General features: G+C 46.6%; 1 protein-coding gene across 2 annotated transcripts in view; it reads right to left on the bottom strand.

The window, feature by feature from the left end:
• Window positions 1-19,413, bottom strand: part of ZNF385D (zinc finger protein 385D) — a 308,181-nt gene that overhangs the window by 16,426 nt on the left and 272,342 nt on the right. For both annotated transcript variants that reach the window (XM_066584866.1, XM_066584867.1), the window contains 2 exons: window positions 18,091-18,324; window positions 8,742-8,920 (listed from right to left, as the gene is read on the bottom strand). In XM_066584866.1, coding sequence (XP_066440963.1) covers window positions 8,742-8,920; window positions 18,091-18,324 — 413 coding nt within the window. The remainder of the gene's footprint in view (window positions 1-8,741; window positions 8,921-18,090; window positions 18,325-19,413) is intronic.

Here is a 19,413-nt window from a genome sequence, read left to right as displayed (position 1 = left end):
GCCTCTGTCCGTCCTAACGGGCGGTGGACACGTGTGAGCTGCGTGAAAAACATTGCTAAATCATACGCACCCAGCTACGCTTTACTGCTGGCTTCGCCATTTGCTTTCCTTAATTGGGAAAAAAAATACCTGCTCTGCCAGAGTTATAATAACTCTGCTACCCTCACGTTCTGTGACACATTAGCAGGGACACAGCACAGTTATTAAACTTCTCATGTTCATTGAATATACGCAGTGCTGCCTTTTGGTGGAAAAACAAGTGAAAACAAATCTATTTGTCCAGCCTCTGTCCGTCCTTACGGGCGGTGGACACGTGTGAGCTGCGTGAAAAACATTGCTAAATCATACGCACCCAGCTACGCTTTACTGCTGGCTTCGCCATTTGCTTTCCTTAATTGGGAAAAAAAATACCTGCTCTGCCAGAGTTATAATAACTCTGCTACCCTCACGTTCTGTGACACATTAGCAGGGACACAGCACAGTTATTAAACTTCTCATGTTCATTGAATATACGCAGTGCTGCCTTTTGGTGGAAAAACAAGTGAAAACAAATCTATTTGTCCAGCCTCTGTCCGTCCTTACGGGCGGTGGACACGTGTGAGCTGCGTGAAAAACATTGCTAAATCATACGCACCCAGCTACGCTTTACTGCTGGCTTCGCCATTTGCTTACCTTAATTGGGAAAAAAAATACCTGCTCTGCCAGAGTTATAATAACTCTGCTACCCTCACGTTCTGTGACACATTAGCAGGGACACAGCACAGTTATTAAACTTAGATTATTCATTCACTAGAGGCAGTGGGGCCTTTCGTTTTCCAAAAAGGGAAAAAATTATATTTGGCCTGCAGTCTTGCGCCAATTTATTTCCTGCCTGTGAAATCAAATCACTGGTAATACAGCATGCTGAGGGGTAGGGGTAGGCCTAGAGGACGTGGACGCGGCCGAGGACGCGGAGGGCCAAGTCAGGGTGTGGGCACAGGCCGAGCTCCTGATCCCGGTGTGTCGCAGCCGACTGCTGCGCGATTAGGAGAGAGGCACGTTTCTGGCGTCCCCACATTCATCGCCCAATTAATGGGTCCACGCGGGAGACGGTTATTAGAAAATGAGCAGTGTGAGCAGGTCCTGTCCTGGATGGCAGAAAGTGCTTCGAGCAACCTATCGTCAACACGCAGTTCTGCGCCGTCCACTGCTGCAAATCCGAATCCTCTGTCTGCTGCTCCTCCTTCCTCCCAGCCTCCTCACTCCACTACAATGACACCTGCTCAGGAGCGGGAACACTCCCAGGAACTGTTCTCGGGCCCCTGCTTAGATTGGGCAGCAGCGGTTCCTCTCCCACCAGAGGAGTTTATCGTCACTGATGCCCAACCATTCGAAAGTTCCCGGGGTCCGAGGGAAGAGGCTGGGGACTTCTGCCAACTGTCTCAACAACTTTCTGTGGGTGAGGAGGACGATGACGATCAGACACAGTTGTCTTGCAGTGAGGTAGTAGTAAGGGCAGTAAGTCCAAGGGAGCAGCGCACAGAGGATTCGGAGGAAGAGCAGCAGGACGATGAGGTGACTGACCCCACCTGGTGTGCAACGCTTACTCAGGAGGACAGGTCTTCAGAGGGGGAGTCAAGGGCATCAGCAGGGCAGGTTGCAAGAGGCAGTGCGGTGGCCAGGGCCAGGGGTAGAGGCAGGGCCAGACCGAATAATCCACCAAGTGTTTCCCAAAGCGCCCCCTCGCGCCATGCCACCCTGCAGAGGCCGAGGTGCTCTAAGGTCTGGCAGTTTTTCACAGAGACGCCTGACGACCGACGAACAGTGGTGTGCAACCTTTGTTGCGCAAAGCTCAGCCGGGGAGCCAACACCAACAGCCTCACCACCACCACCATGCGCAGACATATGATGGCCAAGCACCCCACAAGGTGGGACGAAGGCCGTTCACCGCCTCCGGTTTGCACCCCTTCCTCTCCCCCTGTGCCCCAACCTGCCACTGAGATGCAACCCCCCTCTCAGGACACAGGCACTACCGTCTCCTGGCCTGCACCCACACCCTCACCTCCGCTGTCCTCGGCCCCATCCACCAGTGTAGTTCAGCGCACCGTCCAGCCGTCGCTTGCGCAACTGTTGGAGCGCAAGCGCAAGTACGCCGCCACGCACCCGCACGCTCAAACGTTAACCGTCCGCATAGCAAAATTCATCAGCCTTGAGATGCTGCCGTATAGGGTTGTGGAAACTGAGTCCTTCAAAAGTATCATGGAGGCGGCGGCCCCGCGCTACTCAGTTCCCAGTCGCCACTACTTTTCCCGATGTGCCGTCCCAGCCCTGCACGACCACGTCTCCCGCAACATTGTGCGCGCCCTCACCAACGCGGTTACTGCCACGGTCCACTTAACTACGGACACGTGGACAAGCACAGGCGGGCAGGGCCACTACATCTCCCTGACGGCACATTGGGTGAATTTAGTGGAGGCTGGGACAGAGTCAGAGCCTGGGACCGCTCACGTCCTACCCACCCCCAGAATTGCGGGCCCCAGCTCGGTGCTGGTATCTGCGGAGGTGTATGCTTCCTCCACTAAAGCACCCTCCTCCTCCTCCTCTGTCTCGCAATCAAGATGTGTTAGCAGCAGCATGTCGCCAGCAGTCGGTGTCGCGCGGTGTGGCAGCACAGCGGTGGGCAAGCGTCAGCAGGCCGTGCTGAAACTACTCAGCTTAGGCGATAAGAGGCACACGGCCCACGAACTGCTGCAGGGTCTGACAGAGCAGACCGACCGCTGGCTTGCGCCGCTGAGCCTCCAACCGGGCATGGTCGTGTGTGACAACGGGCGTAACCTGGTGGCGGCTCTGCAGCTTGGCAGCCTCACGCACGTGCCATGCCTGGCCCACGTCTTTAATTTGGTGGTTCAGCGCTTTCTGAAAAGCTACCCACGCTTGTCAGACCTGCTCGTAAAGGCGCGCCGGCTCTGCGCACATTTCCGCAAGTCCCACACGGACGCTGCCACCCTGCGCACCCTGCAACATCACTTTAAGCTGCCAGTGCACCGACTGCTGTGCGACGTGCCCACACGGTGGAACTCTACGCTCCACATGTTGGCCAGGCTCTATGAACAACGTAGAGCTATAGTCGAATACCAACTCCAACATGGGCGGCGCAGTGGGAGTCAGCCTCCTCAATTCCTTTCAGAAGAGTGGGCCTGGTTGGCAGACATCTGCCATGTCCTTGGTAATTTTGAGGAGTCTACCCAGGTGGTGAGCGGCGATGCTACAATCATTAGCGTCACCATTCCTCTGCTATGCATCTTGAGAAATTCCCTGCAAACCATAAAGGCAGCTGCTTTGCGCTCGGAAACGGGGGCGGGGGAAGACAGTATGCCGCTGGATAGTCAGGGCACCCTCCTGTCTATTTCTCAGCGCGTACAGGAGGAGGAGGAGGAGCATGAGGAGGATGAGGAGGAGGGGGAAGAGACAGCTTGGGCCGCTGCTGACGGTACACCGGCTGATTGCCTGTCATCCTTTCAGCGTGTATGGCCTGAGGAGGAGGAGGAGGAGGAGGAGGAGGATCCTGAAAGTGATCTTCCTAGTGAGGACAGCCATGTGTTGCGTACTGGTACCCTGGCACACATGGCTGACTTCATGTTAGGATGCCTTTCTCGTGACCCTCGCGTTGCACGCATTCTGGCCACGACGGATTACTGGGTGTACACACTGCTCGATCCACGGTATAAGGAGAACCTGCCCACTCTGATTCCCGAAGAGGAAAGGGGTTCGAGAGTGTTGCTATACCACAGGACCCTTGCGGACAAGCTGATGGTAAAATTCCCAGCCGACAGCGCTAGTGGCAGAAGGCGCAGTACCGAGGGCAAGGTAGCAGGGGATGTGCGTAGATCGAGCAGCATGTACATCCCAGGCAGTGCAACAGTCTTTAAGGGCCTGGCCAGCTTTATGGCTCCCCACCAAGACTGTGTCACCGCTCCCCAGTCACGGCTGAGTCGGCGGGAGCACTGTAAAAGGATGGTGAGGGAGTACGTAGCGGATCGCACGACCATCCTTGGTGACGCCTCTGCCCCCTACAACTACTGGGTGTCGAAGCTGGACACGTGGCCTGAACTAGCCCTGTATGCCCTTGAGGTGCTTGCTTGTCCTGCGGCTAGCGTCTTGTCGGAAAGGGTGTTTAGTGCGGCTGGGGGAATCATCACAGATAAGCGTAGCCGCTTGTCAACCGACAGTGCCGACAGGCTAACACTCATCAAGATGAACAAAGGCTGGATTTCCCCAGACTTCTGTTCTCCACCAGCGGACAGCAGCGATACGTAAGCAATACGTAGGCTGCACCCACGGATGGAAGCTACGTTCTCTCTCACCATCCAAAACGGGGACATTTCTGCTTCATCAATCTGTGTCTAATATTCCTCCTCCTCCTCCTCCTCCTGCTCCTCCTCCTGAAACCTCACGTAATCACGCTGAACGGGCAATTTTTCTTAGGGCCACAAGGCTCACTCAAATAATTTTTCAGAACAATTTTTATAAGTTTCAATTAGCTTAAAAGCGTTGGAACTTTAACTTGAACCAATTTTTCGTTACACTGGGCTGCCTCCAGGCCTAGTTACCACTTAAGCCACATTAACCAAAGCGATTCACCTGCCATCTTGGTTGGGCATGGCCAATTTTTACTGAGGTACATTAGTACTGTTGGTACACCAATTTTTTGGGGCCCTCACCTACAGTGTAATCATAGTAATTTCTATGTTCTTCGCCTGCACTCATGGTACAGAAAGGTGTGTGGGGTTGGCCTACACTTTAGCTACATAAATGTCACTTGTGCCTTGGCTATACTAAGGCTACTGAAATGGAACTAAGACTGCGCTCCCGCTATACTGCTGCTTCAGAATTGTTACTGGGGCCTGTCTTGAGTGCTACTATTGCTTACATTGAACGAAGACTGCGCTCCCGCTATACTGCTGCTTCAGAATTGTTACTGGGGCCTGTCTTGAGTGCTACTATTGCTTACATGGAACGAAGACTGCGCTCCCGCTATACTGCTGCTTCAGAATTGTTACTGGGGCCTGTCTTGAGTGCTACTATTGCTTACATGGAACGAAGACTGCGCTCCCGCTATACTGCTGCTTCAGAATTGTTACTGGGGCCTGTCTTGAGTGCTACTATTGCTTACATGGAACGAAGACTGCGCTCCCGCTATACTGCTGCTTCAGAATTGTTACTGGGGCCTGTCTTGAGTGCTACTATTGCTTACATGGAACGAAGACTGCGCTCCCGCTATACTGCTGCTTTAGAATTGTTACTGGGGCCTGTCTTGAGTGCTACTATTGCTGACACGGAATGGACACGTGGAGAGGACACGTAGTGCCTCAAAAACATCCCCCTCCTCCTCCAACAGGGAAAACATTGTTGGCAAATGCCTTTGCATTGGTTCGTCTGGTGGCAGTCCAAGAATTTCACCTTTACCGACACTACAAGAGAGCCCCCCCACCATCCCCCCGCCACGGCCCACTTAATCCTGGCCACATTCCGAAAACCAACAAAATACAACCGTGCTACTAGGTCCGCAGTCACCACCACATTACCACCAACGCGGTTACTGTTAAGGTGCATATAACCACGGACACGTGGAGAGGACACGTAGTGCCTCAAAAACATCCCCCTCCTCCTCCAACAGGGAAAACATTGTTGGCAAATGCCTTTGCATTGGTTCGTCTGGTGGCAGTCCAAGAATTTCACCTTTACCGACACTACAAGAGAGCCCCCCCACCATCCCCCCGCCACGGCCTACTTAATCCTGGCCACATTCCGAAAACCAACAAAATACAACCGTGCTACTAGGTCCGCAGTCACCACCACATTACCACCAACGCGGTTACTGTTAAGGTGCATATTACCAGTCTGACTGGGGCATGCAGACACCTTGACAGAATGAATAGTGTGTGGCACATAGGTTCCCCATTGCTATGCCCAGGTGTGCAGCTCCTGATGGCGGTGGCACAGGATTATATTTCTCATTGCTTCAGTACAGCATTGTGGGCTATCGCCCCGCCCCTATTAAAGAGGGTCGCTACCTAGCCGTGCCAACCCTGTGCAGTGTGTGCCTGCGGTCCCTCGTCGTGGCAGACGCACTTCTAAATAGACATGAGGGTGGTGTGGCATGAGGGCAGCTGAAGGCTGCGCAGGGACAGTTTGGTGTGCGCTGTGGGGGGGAGGGGGTGCGGTTGGGCAGCATGTAACCCAGGAGAAGTGTCAGTGGAGTGTCATGCAGGCAGTGATTGTGCTTTGTTGGAGGTAGTGTGGTGCTTAGCAAAGGTATGCCATGCTAATGAGGGCTTTTCAGAAGTAAAAGTTGTTGGGAGGGGGGGGGGGCCCACTCTTGCCGGTATTGTGGCTTAATAGTGGGACCTGTGAACTTGAGATGCAGCCCAACACGTAGCCCCTCGCCTGCCCTATCCGTCACTGTGTCATTCCCATCACTTTCCTGAATTGCCCAGATTTTCACACATGAAAACCTTAGCGAGCATCGGCGAAATACAAAAATGTTCTGGTCGCCCATTGACTTCAATGGGGTTCGTTGTTCGAAACGAACCCTCGAGCATCACGGGAAGTTCGTTCCGAATAACGAACACCCGAACATTTTGGTGTTCGCTCATCTCTAATTATAAGGCTTCACTCACATGAGCGCTGTTTTGCATGAGCGTATGTGCGCAAAAAACAGCGCTGCATGGATGTGCAAAAAGCGCATAAACAAAGCTCCATACCCATTGCTTTCAATGGGGCCGCTGCTGCTGCCCATTGAATTCAATGAATGGCTGAGCGCTGCTTCTGATTGGCTGAACTCTGTGACCAATCACAGGCAACGCTTAGCTATCATTCAATGAATGGCTGAGCACTGCCTGTGATTGGCTGAGCGCTCAGATAATCAGACACAGCCCTTTCAGAAGGCAGGGATTTTAAATCCCTGCCTGATGAAAGAGCTTCAGTACAGTGTCGGGGAGCTAAGCTACAAGACGTGCTGAGCCCCGGGAGTGTAGGAAAGGTGAGTATTAGAGATGAGCGAACCTACTCTTTTCGAGTAATTACTCGATCGAGCACCGCGATTTTCGAGTACTTCCGTACTCGGGTGAAAAGATTCGGGGGGTGCCGGGGGGTGTGGGGAGGCGTGGCGGAGCAGGGGGTAGCAGCGGGGAACAGGGGGGAGCTCTGCAACCCCCCACTCACCCACGGCACCCCCGAATCTTTTCGCCCAAGTACGGAAGTACTTGAAAATCGCGGCGCTCGGGCGAAAAAGGGGCATGGCCGAGTACGCTCGCTCATCTCTAGTTAGTATATATTTTTTTTATTTTTTACACAAGCTAGGAATGATTTTCAGGGAAGGGCTTATATTTAAAGCCCTTTACCGAAAATCACTGCAGGGGTTGCCGGCATCCCATTGCTTTAAATGGGGCGGCCGGCAGCAGCAAACTTTGTGGCCTGTGTATATCATGATGGAATGTCTCAGGCTACTGCAGATGCACTGTTGAAGTTTGTTATTGGATGCAGCAGGCTGACTACAGCCCGTAAACAAAGCATCGACAAGGACAAGAGCGCAGAAACATTGAAGCAGCAGGAAGTCGGGATAGGTGAGTATACGATCATTTATTGTTTTTCGGTATGGGCAGCATAGTATTCTTAAATATATAACTTGGAAAATGCCTTTAAAGCTCTAATGTTTTCTTATCAAAAAGAGGTTCTACAGCAACTGAAGTGTATATTTTAAAGTTACCATCCTATGATCTACATATATAATTATATTGACTTCCTATATTAATACAGTGTATATAAATTTCTTGTAGAACCTATGAATGGGTATGTGACTGCTGCCTCTGATTGGCTCAGCGGGGCCAATCAGATGAGAGGCAGCAGTCACTCACCCATTCATAAATTCATGAATGGGTGTGTGAGTGGAATCTGCCTCTGATTGGTCAGGCTGTGACCAATTAGAGGCAGCTCATTCAGCAGGCGGGGATTTTAAATCCCCGGCTGCTGAATACTACTCACAGCTGTTCAGAGCAGTTCAGGAGGACTGCCGCTGGCCGCGCTGAACTCCGTCTGCCGGGACCAGGTGAGTATATATATATATATATATATATATATATATATATATATATATATATATTTTACACATTTCTGGATGAATTGCAGGGAAGGGCTTATTTATTTAACCCCTTCCCAACAATTCATCCCGCGATCGCCGGCAGCCCATTGCTTTTAATGGAGCCGGCTGTATTGCCGGCTCCATTGAATTCAATGGGCTAACATCGTTCTGCCGGGACAAGGTGAGTATATATATATATATTTTTTTTACACATTTCTGGATGAATTGCAGGGAAGGGCTTATATATTTAAGCCCTTCCCGACAATTCATCCCGCACTCGCCGGCAGGCCATTGCTTTCAATGGAGCCGTCTGTATTGCCGGCTCCATTGAATTCAATGGTCAGCGCTCGTTTAATCGAGACGAGTACCGCGTGGTGCTCGTCTCGAGTAACGAGCATCTCGAGCACCCTAATACTCGAACGAGCATCAAGCTCGGACGAGTATGCTCGCTCATCTCTAATTGAAGAGAGGCACAAGTAATTTTACTGAGCAAATACTCTTTCACTTGTCATGCTGGTTTTAGTTAATAGAACAATCCCTATATTATGCCCGTGTGACATCTAGATTTTCATTTACTCTCCACTTTAATACACCATTGTCAACCATATTCTGAGCATGTTACCTGTTTTAGCTGTGTCTCGGAGTTAACATGGACATCACAAATTTCACAGTGAAATGTTTTGTTCTGAAGACCAGTATTCCCTTTGATTAAAGGTCCTCTGCCTTTTACACCTGCCCGAGGAAATGCTTTAATAGTTCCACTTCCATTCCGAGCTTCCACCATTGTTTTGTGCTTTGTACCTATAGTTATTGGGTGAGAGAAAAAAAAAGCATGGCTGTCATTACAACTAGTGCAAAGAAACCAAATTTCATCACAGGCTCACAGGCTTAAAGAGGTTTGATTTTTCGATGAAATGTCATTTGATGAATCAGATTTTCAGATTTTAAAAGCTAGATTCACGCAGGGCAGTTTGGGGCAATTTTTGATTTATTTTTTAACCAAAACCAGGAGTGACTCATAGCCTATTAGTGACTGCAAGTTTGTTTTTTTTATATTAGTCATTGAAGGGCATCACAATAAGGTAGGAATGAGTGCCCAATATCTAGAGGAATAGTAGCTTCTACTCAGCAAAGAAACCCCCGGCAGCAAAGAAACGCCTATTTACAGCCACTTAACTCTTTACGTGCCACAGTCAATGCAAATGTGGCATGTAAGAGGCTAACACATAGATGGGGCTCCATTTAGGATCCAGCTCTCATGGCTGAGATGAGAGTTAGCTCTGTTCCTGGGCATGTAACTACTTACACAATGTGACTACAGTATCTAAGGGTCTGACACAAGGAAGATGCTCCCTTTGTCACCCAGTCGCCCCTTATGATGCACTTATAGGGTGACAGTGGGTTACTAAGGTACCTGGAGGCTTGTCAGTGGCTTCTCATTCTGCCTTCTATAGTGGTCTATTAGGCCCTGTCAGAGGGACGGTCTAATAAGCTAAATAATGAAGTATTGCAGTGTATCACAGGAACGATCATTCCTAACGAAGTTCAAGTCCCCAAGAGGGACAAAAATCAAAAAAGGGTTTAGAAAATTTTCTTAAAAATATAAAATGTCAGAAAACGCATTTCCTACCTTATTATGTTGAAAACAAAATAATAAGACATATCACAAATTTGGTACCATTTATAGCAGCCCACATAAAAAATTAACACATTGTTTAACTTGAACTGTGAACACTGAAAAAATCTATTGAAAAACCTATGCCCAAAATAGTTCTTTATGGATATATTGCAATAGAAAGTGATCAAAAAGTCAAATGAATCACCAAATGATGTTGTTAAAAAGAACAGCTGGTGCCACAAAAAAAGGCCCACACACACTACGCCAAATAACTGTAACAGCAAACTAATGAATAGTACACATAGATATCACCCTTGAAAACAACGGTCCCAGTTAGATAGTTCCTCCAGAAATAACAATGCCAGATAGAATCCAAAGTCTGATGCCCCAGATGGTAATAGATCACCATAGAGTAAAAGTGTCATATTTTGTACCCCAAACAGTAATTGTGTCCAATTTAGGCCCCAAACAGTTATAGTGATCATCTTAGTCCCCAAAACAGAAATAATGATCCTTCTGTGCCCCTCACATACTAATTCCCATTGTCGTGTCACCTACAAAGTGATAGTGCCCTCCTTGTGACCTCTAGAGAGAAATAATGCCTTCTTTTGCCCCAATTCAGAAATATTAACTCACTTTGTAATAGTGCCCCCAGTTGGGTACTTAAAAAGTAATAATGTACCCTAGAAATTAATAATACCCCCTGCGTACCACTTGAATATAATAATACCCTTTGTATCTCTAAAAATAATTAAAAACCCCCTGTGCACCCCAAAACAAAAGTTTGGAACCAATCAAATAAAAATTCCCAACTTGATGTCTTGTGATAAGTAATAGCGCCCCTATAGTTTGCTCTCTAGAAAAAAGAAATATTTATATTCTCATCTAACCATGATCCCACCATAAGTGGTCCAGAAGTAAAATGTAGTGACATCATTGTGGCACCTGTGTCCGGGTATCTGGGGCACAGGATCAGATGTCCAGAGCACTAGATCCCTGGTGCTAGCAACACCATTGATAAGGTGTGAAAAGACAAAACAGAATTCTCCATTTTATTTACAATTTTGTATTAAAGGGGTATTCTGGTGCATAAAATTTAACTCCTATTGAAAGTATATAGTACAAAATAAAAATCCTTTAGCATGTAGTAAATAAATCTTTTCAGTAGTTTCCCACATAAGCATGCTTAGATCCAGTGCTAGGAATTAAAGAATGGAGTAATCCGAAACTAATGTGAAAGACTCAGTAGTGAGAAAGCGCAATACGAAATACACAATAGGGGGAAACTCACTCTTCAGCAGCCAGGGGAATACATGGGAAAGGGAACAGCCATCCCATGGCGGATGGAAACCATAATCTGCTACCCACATGGGCTACTGCTGAAGCCAAGCTGAGTCAGAGCACTTAGGGTGTAAAAGTGTGACAAAGATAATTCCACATATTTAGGATGTAGTTCTATGTCTGTAACGGCCCTACAGTTTTTTTTTTCCAATTTCTCATACAAACATCAGAATACCTCTTTAACTATAATAAAAATACAAACAGAAGTCATGGCTGGCCTTAGCTGCATGCGACTTGTGCGGTCATACAGGGCACCGGCCACCAGCTTGAAGGGGGGGCGCCAGGGAGATGTAAGTTGGTTTGTGTGCTGTATGTATATAATGGGCTTGTTCTGGTATTGTGTATATGTACAGAGGCTGGTTCTAGTGCTTTATTTATGTGATCAGCTTGATTCTGGGGCAGTTTATATGTTATGAACTTGGTTCTGGTATTGCATCTATGTACTCAGGTCAGTTTGAGCTTTAGTTATGTTATTAGCTTGGTTTTAGTGCTGTGTTTACATGTTATTAGCTTGGTTTTGGTATTGTATCTATGTACTGAGGTCGGTTTGTGCTGTATTTATGCTATGAGCTTGCTGGTGCTGTGTATATGTTAACAGATTGGTTCTGGTACTGTATCTATTTACTGAGGTCAGTTTGTGCTGTATTTATGTTATAAGCTTGGCTGTTACCATATTTATGTACTAAGGTCTTCTGGTGTGGGTATGCTGTTAATCCTTCTGCTTTCTGCATAAGTAGAGTACAGGCAGATTATCTATTCGGGTGATATATTGTTTCTTTCTTATGAATGTGGGTGGGGGAAAAATAAATTCGCACAGCGGACATCAAACTTAAAAAGACTCTTGTCATTGTCCTTTTGCGCCCATATCTAAAGGCAGGACTATGTAGTGACATGCACATCTATTGCAGTAATATGTCTACTGTGTGGATCTGTGCAGTAGTTTTGTAGAAACCTGCATTTTATAAATGACAGCACATGCATAAAAGATTACTTGAAAGAGTCCTGGATATTCATGAGCTGCAGACTAGCTACACCCATCCCTTCCTCAAGCCATTGATTGACTGCTGTCTTCCTTTTACTGTGCATAGCGAGAGAATTGACAACCATTGAATTGCCTGGAGAGTGGGGTGGGTGAGAACTAGCCTGCAGCTCATGAATATGTAGCACTAATTCTGTGTCTAGGTACTACTAATAAAATGCAAGTTTCTCCAAAACTAATGCACAGATACACACAGCAGATATATCACTGCAATCAGCGTGACAGACGCTACCTTATGCTGCTCAGTGAGGACTACAAAAAGATGGTGACAGATTCCCTTTAAGGCTGCCACTGACAGTACTTTAACCAATTTTCTACAGAATAAAGACAACACAGCCATAGAAATCCTGGAAGAAAACTAAATATATTCCCTGAAAATAGACATAGTTAAAGGGGTTTTCCAAGGAGAATATTACTGATGACTAGAGATGAGCGAGCACCCAAATGCTTGAGTCGCGTTATTCGAGTCGAGCTTTTGTAAAATTCAAGAGCTCTACTCGAGTAACGAACCCCATTGGCTACAATTTTTTTCTTCCTAGGTTCGTCTCTCTCTCTCTCTCCTGTCTGCCAGACAAAAACTTTGCCAATGACGCATGCTGCGTCGCGGCGGGGAGGGGCCAAAACAGGCACATCCCAGCGGGGAGGAGCCAAAAACTGGGGTGGGGTTGAACATGGCTTGATGCTTGTTCGAGTAACGAGCACCATCGAGTACGCTAATACTCGAACGAGCATCAAGCTCGGCAGAGTATGTTCGCTCAACTCTACTGATGACCTATCCTCAGCATAGGTCATCAATAGTTGATCAGCTCAGGTCCTCCAGATCAGGACGCTGACCAATAAGCTTAGCGGGCGCATGCTGTCAGCGCCACAAATACACAGAGGTCGGAGTGGAATTCTTGGCACTGACCTCCCATGTAGTGTATACAGTCTACTCAGTCCCGCAGCACTCGGTCAATATGCAGTTTTCAGCAGAGGTATATTCTATAATCCAGCAAAGCCACATCCCAGGGACCATGGACCTCCAGTCCCTTCCAATGTCCAATCGAACGCAAAAAGTGCTAGCATCAATGGTGTATGATAAAAAAGTAAACTTTTATTGCTCCATGTAAAAAACAGGCAACGTTTCGACTGCGATAGTCTTTTTTATTAGTCTTGAAAAAGACTATTGCAGTTGAAACGTTGCCTGTTTTTCCATGCAGCAATAAAGGTTTACTTTTTTATACACCATTGATGCTGCCACTTTTTGCGTTCGTTTGGACTTCCCATGTAGTGGCGGGTGCTTGTAACTGCAGGCACAGCTCATGTTGATTCCAACGAGACCTGTCCCTGTAGTTACAAGTGCCGGCCACTACACAGAGGTTGTCGCGGAGACTCCTGTGTAATTGTGGAGCTGTCAGCATGTGCCCGCTCAGCCGATCTGTCGGCGTCCCAAGTGGAGAACCACAGCTGATCAACTATTGATGACCTATCCTAAGGATGGGTCATCAGTAGTATTCTCCCTGGAAAACCCCTTTAAGTGAAACTTAACTGGGAAAGATTGCCATAAACTCCAGAGGTGCCGAATTATGAATACGAATTGGCTATTGAGATTCTAGATGCCACACCTCTGATAACAAAAGGATTGATTATGTTCATTAACTAATGCTGTACTGTACTCTGCAGCGAATGATCCTAATAAATAAGGTATAAACAATAAATCTTATTAAGTACCAAATGGCAAATTATTTATCACACCACGGGTCTGCAATAGAGTGGCTTCCATAGAGAGATTTAATATTTGACACAGTTGTTTATATGGCACACAGGTTGTAATTAGAATCCTACAGCACACATTAAACCCAAAGCTTTAGAACACTCAGGATAAATAGTATAATTAAACTCTGAGATTTTACATCTTTGCTGTACTTTTTTTTGCACTGGTTATTTAGGTCTCTAAGATCCATATATACACAGAAAGTCTCCAAATATAGAATGGCTGTCCAGAAAGTTGACTGGTATATTAAGTAGAAGAAATAGCAACGTTTTTATCACTTTGGCAGAAATTCTGGCATGCCGGAGAGAAATACTTTTGGCTGGAATGCCGTGTCATTTTCTCCTTAAATAGGCTTCCAGCTGAATTTAGAAATATTAATGATGTGTTTGATAACAAAGTCCAAGTCCTTGTGTTCTGAGATGTTGAAAGCAGTAATATTGCTCTCTTTTGATATGATGAAACATGCAGCATTTACAAGCAGAGGCCAAGCATGACGACGGAGGCTATAAACTAGCAGAGAGCTAGAGCCATCATATTGCAAATTACAAAAGATAATATGTTTAGAAGAGTGGATACAAAGCTTCAAGAGGACCTGTCACTACAGTTTCCTCTATGAAGCAAATATAGGGACGTGTTCTAAAGCTCTATTACCAATTGAACCGTAGCTTCTGTTTACAATGGAAGCCAAGGCAGATTAAGGATCAATCACATGGCAGAGCTGAAGGGTGACTGAGAGAATACATTGACATATAATGGGGTCTATTTTGGTGGCAGAAACCCAGAACAGACCTCCAACAGAATGAATTTCAAGTTGTAAGTAGAACCAAGGGTTACCTTACTAGCGTTGCTCTATGGCAGTAGACCAACATTTTATAGGTAATAAACCACTTGACAGGTACTAAAATTCGCACAAGATATTAAAAGAAAAGACCTATTCAATATGTAACCAAGCCAAGAACGAGATTTTAGTCTAGTAGCAATTGCCAGTTATAAGGTTTTAGTGGTACAATGTCTCTACAGTGCTACCTATTAGAAGGCAGCATTCCTACAAGTCAATGTCCGACCTTTTACCAATGACTAGGAATATAAGCCAAAACCAGAGTCCTCTCCAGGAGAAGACCTACAGGAATATTACCTTCTAATAGGGGGTGCTATAAAAGTAGAAGAGCATGTATGTTCTTATAAGTATACTCACACCTGCTAGATGCTCTCTCTAAGGAGAAACTGCACCCCTCTTGACCAAAGTTTTGACCTTAATACCAAGTTTTAGTAATGTTATAACCTCTCTGATGCCACCAGTGCTAAATAATATCTGGAAGATTCAACTACTGAGGAAATATCAACATAGAGCATGAGTCCAAAATGTGGCGTCTAAGGACCCTTTTACACGAGATGACAATCGTCCCAGCAATGATCGCTCCTGTGCTTTCCTGAGATTGTTCTGGCCTGTCCTTCACCACAGTTAAAGGGGTTTTCCAGAAAATACTATTGATAACCTATCATCAGGATAGGTCATCAATAGTTGTTTAGCTAGGGTCCGTTACTTGGGACCCCGACCGATCAGCTGAGCAGGCGCATGCTGTCAGCACCGCAAATACACAAAGGTCAAAGCGGAAGCCTCCGTGCCAACCTCTGTGTAGTGGCCGGCGCTTGTAACTGCAGCCAGGGGTCTTGTTAAAAATCAATGGGAGCCGTGCCTGCAGTTACAAGCACCAGCCATTACATGGGAAGGTTGGCACGGAGACTTTCAATTCAATTATACAGAGTGCCGACCTCCTTATTGTGGCCGGCGCTTGTAACTGCAGGCAGGGGTCTTGTTGAAATCAATGGGAGCCGTGCCTGCAGTTACTAGCACCAGCCATTACATGGGAGGTTAGCACGGAGACTTTCAATTCAATTATACAGAGTGCTGACCTCCTTATTGTGGCCGGCTCTTGTAACTGCAGGCACAGCTCCCATTGATTTCAATGAGAGCTGTGCCTGCAGTTACAAGCACCGACCACTACACAGAGGTTGGCGTTGAAGCTTCCGCTTTGACCTTCGTGTATTTGCGGTGCTGACAGCATGCGTCTGCTTAGCTGATTGGTCGAGGCCTAGAGCGACAGACCCCAGCCGATCAACTATTGATGACCTTTTAGCGTGTTTTGCTGCACTTTCTGTGCAACCTTATGAGTTCCAGGTGTTATCCATATCCCAGTGAAATTGCGCAGTTCACTGTGTAGTTTAGCAGGGATACTAGGGTGCCTGAGGTGAGCAAATACGTGCAAAAATAGGGCATTTCACTTTTTTTTTTTGTGCAAGCGGAATGCTTGAGTAAAAGCGAAAGTGTGAATGAACCCATTGAAAACAAAGGGTTTTATTCTCTGCGCAATGTGCAAGCAAGTTTTGCGCGTGCAAAAACACACAAATACGGTTGCTCTTGGAGAAGCGCAGTTGCTCCTGGAGGAGAGAGAGAAGAAGCCCTGCAGGGCTTTGGGATTTTCCTAGAGCAGGGAGAGAGAGCGGACTTATGGGGGATTTTCCCATAGCAGGGAGAAATGGAGTGGGGCTATGGGTTAATCATCCTCTGTTGTCTCTCCCTGGCTATATGGAAATCCCCCATAGCTCCCCTCTATCTCCCTGTTATGGGGAAACTCTGCGGAATATGCCCATAGAGCAAGAGCGAGTGGGCAGGGCTTTAAAGAGTAGGCGGGGCAATAGGGATTCTCACAGAGATTCCCTATAGCAAACCATAGAGGGGGTGGAGCTAGAGGAGCCGTGCTATGGGCGGATCCTTCTGGCCCCACCTCTCCTCCCACGCTCTTGGGGAAAGCCCTGCTAATTCGTTGCCCCTCTCTCTCCCCACTATAGAGAATTTCTTTGGGGAGAGAGGGGAAGGGAGTCCCCTACTGCCCCTGCTGCTAGCCAATAGCCCAGCAGGGGAGCAGGAGGAACACCCCATTTCTACAGCAGGGCATTTAAAAGGTGCTGCCCAGAAGCACCTTTTAAATGTTCCATTGTAAATTTCTGATAGTCACAACGGGGATTAACAGAATCCTCGGGGAGTCCCTTCTTTCCTGCGGGAACTAATAGGCGTTTACAGTGGGACATTTAAAATGTGCTCTCTGTTTTAAATGTCCTGCTGTAAGCTGTGGGGAATGTATTCTGAGCGCAGGAGTTTCCATTAACTCCTGCTCCTATAGAAGTCAATGGAAACCCCTGCACAGCGTGCATCACAACACGACCTGTGTTTTGGCATTGTAGCCACACATGTCTTATCTTTGTTAGGTGCGCTCCGTTTAGTGTACCTACATTCTCTCTATCGGAACCAACTGGTTCTTTCAGAAGTGCTCTTTTTGCACGCAGATAAAACACACCCGTCTGACCGAGCCCTTATGGATGATGTAAATATCTTGATTTCTTTTTTGTATATGGGATAACTTAAAATATTTCTTAGATTCATAACAAATAAAAAATCTTTATTTTACCTTTTTTATTAGTCTGTATGGGGAACTTGAACTTGCAATCGTTTAATGGCTTAGACAGTATAATGCAATATTATGGTAATGTATTATATTATATTTTAACAGGATGCCTATTAAAGACATGCCACAGGCACATCTTAATACACAAACGATCAAGGCAGTCTTGGGACCCTTCAGAAGGCCCCAGGCTGCCATAATACCTGGATGGCACCACCACAATTTTGTCACAGCTGGGTCATTCAGGATATTTGAAGGGTTATCAGCTGCAATCAGAGTCATCACCCATCACTGTTGTGTGTTGGCTGTCACAGACAGACAATACCTGCCATGTATGGAGCAGGTTCAATTCCCATGTCTTTAGCATATGCTGTGGACGGCTTAAGATGCCCTATCTGCACAGGGCATTTGCAGCTAGGATGCATGTAGCCTTTTTTTATAAAGGGAAGGGGTTAAAGAAAAAGTAGAACATTAATCTCTCCGTAAATTATGCTGAGAATTATTGTTACAGTCTCCGGCTATGAATGCATTATTAAAATGATGCCGTAATAGTCAGTGAGTCTCTGTATCTATTAGAACAGAATATTTTATCACATGTTTTGTTTCTAAAAATCTGTCCGTATTGGTCTAGGGTCCACATATATATACTTTGTACTAATGGACTTATTGTAAAAAAAATGTCTTTTCTTTTTAGCCTATTCTTCCGTCACCTTTGACTTTAGTACATAGTATTTGCATATGTACAGTGCAGCATCTTACCACTGTTGTGGGCCTCCAGCTGGGAGGCAGAGTTGACAGCGACTTTGCATAGTGAACAGTATAGAAGTCTTTTAGCCTTTTCTTCTTCAGTCTCCCCAGAAGGGCATATGTTGCTGCTGGTTACCAGAGTGATTTTCTTGTCAACTGTTGCTGTGGTCTCTGTTGTCATAACACTAATTTTCCGGATTTCTAACATCGTACTGGTTGATATTGCTGGAATTCCTGTGGCAAATTCTGAAAATAGACAAAAGCAAAATTTTTGCTAAGATGGAATATGACATTATCTATTGCTACACAGTATGAAAAAAGCAGACTGGCATGATGCTGATATTGGTGAAAGCTTACAAAAGAAGTTATATTGCTATGATATCATAGGTGTGAAGAAGAGAGGTGAGGTTGTATGGTCAAATTAGGGCTCTTACCCACTGGCGATAAACCTTCCTGCAATGCAAGACAGTGCTGGCCCCATTGAAATCAATAGGATAAGATCATGAAGCAGCCTAGGAATCCCCCATAGAGAGGAGAGATAGGGAGAGGAGATAGAGGGCTTTCCCAGGGCTTCTCCGAAAGCGGGGGGTGAGGGGACAGGCTAGAGGAATTCTCATAGTGATTCAATCTCTGGCCAAGAGAGGGGGCGTGGCTATCAGAATCCACTAGCTATGTCCGCCCACTGTCTTTGCTAGAGAAGAATCACTATAAGAATCCTTCTAGCCCCACCCTCTCACCCTGCCCTCGGGAAAACCTTTTAGCATCACCCCCATCTCTCCAAATATGGGGAGATATGTAAGAGATCCTCAGTAGCTCCACCTCCCTCTCTCTCCTTGCTATGGGGGATTCCAAGGCTGTTGTGTGATCTTCCCCCAATGATTTCAATGAGGCCCTGGCCCCATTGAAAACAATGGCGATATCACGACTTTTTTGTATCGCAGAGAGGCTTGAGTGAAGACATCACAAATGAAAATGAAACCATTGAAAATCATTGGTTTTATAATCATGTGTTTTCACTCGCATCGTGGGATTTCTCGGCCGTTAATAGTACAACCAAGAAAAGATAGGGTATGCCCGATCCTCCCTGCATGTGTACTATGTGTGGGAAAGATAGGGCAGGACCTATCTTCCTGCACTCTTTTTCAAAACTCCTGCGCTATGGCGTTGAACAGCCACCAAAGCGGAAGAAATGTCCCTTGTTCAGGCGCTTCTCCGCTCATTTGAAAGTGGCCTCAGAGCAATAAGGGATGCAAAAAGTGTAGCACACTGCATAAAACTAAGGCCACTTCCACTGTTTTTTTACAGCGTTTAGTGTGGTGTTTCAAACTCCGCGCT

This window comes from Eleutherodactylus coqui, chromosome 12 (genome assembly GCF_035609145.1).
Source record: "Eleutherodactylus coqui strain aEleCoq1 chromosome 12, aEleCoq1.hap1, whole genome shotgun sequence".
In the NCBI taxonomy this organism is placed as follows: domain Eukaryota; kingdom Metazoa; phylum Chordata; class Amphibia; order Anura; family Eleutherodactylidae; genus Eleutherodactylus; species Eleutherodactylus coqui.
This window is presented reverse-complemented; position numbering and strand designations above follow the sequence as displayed.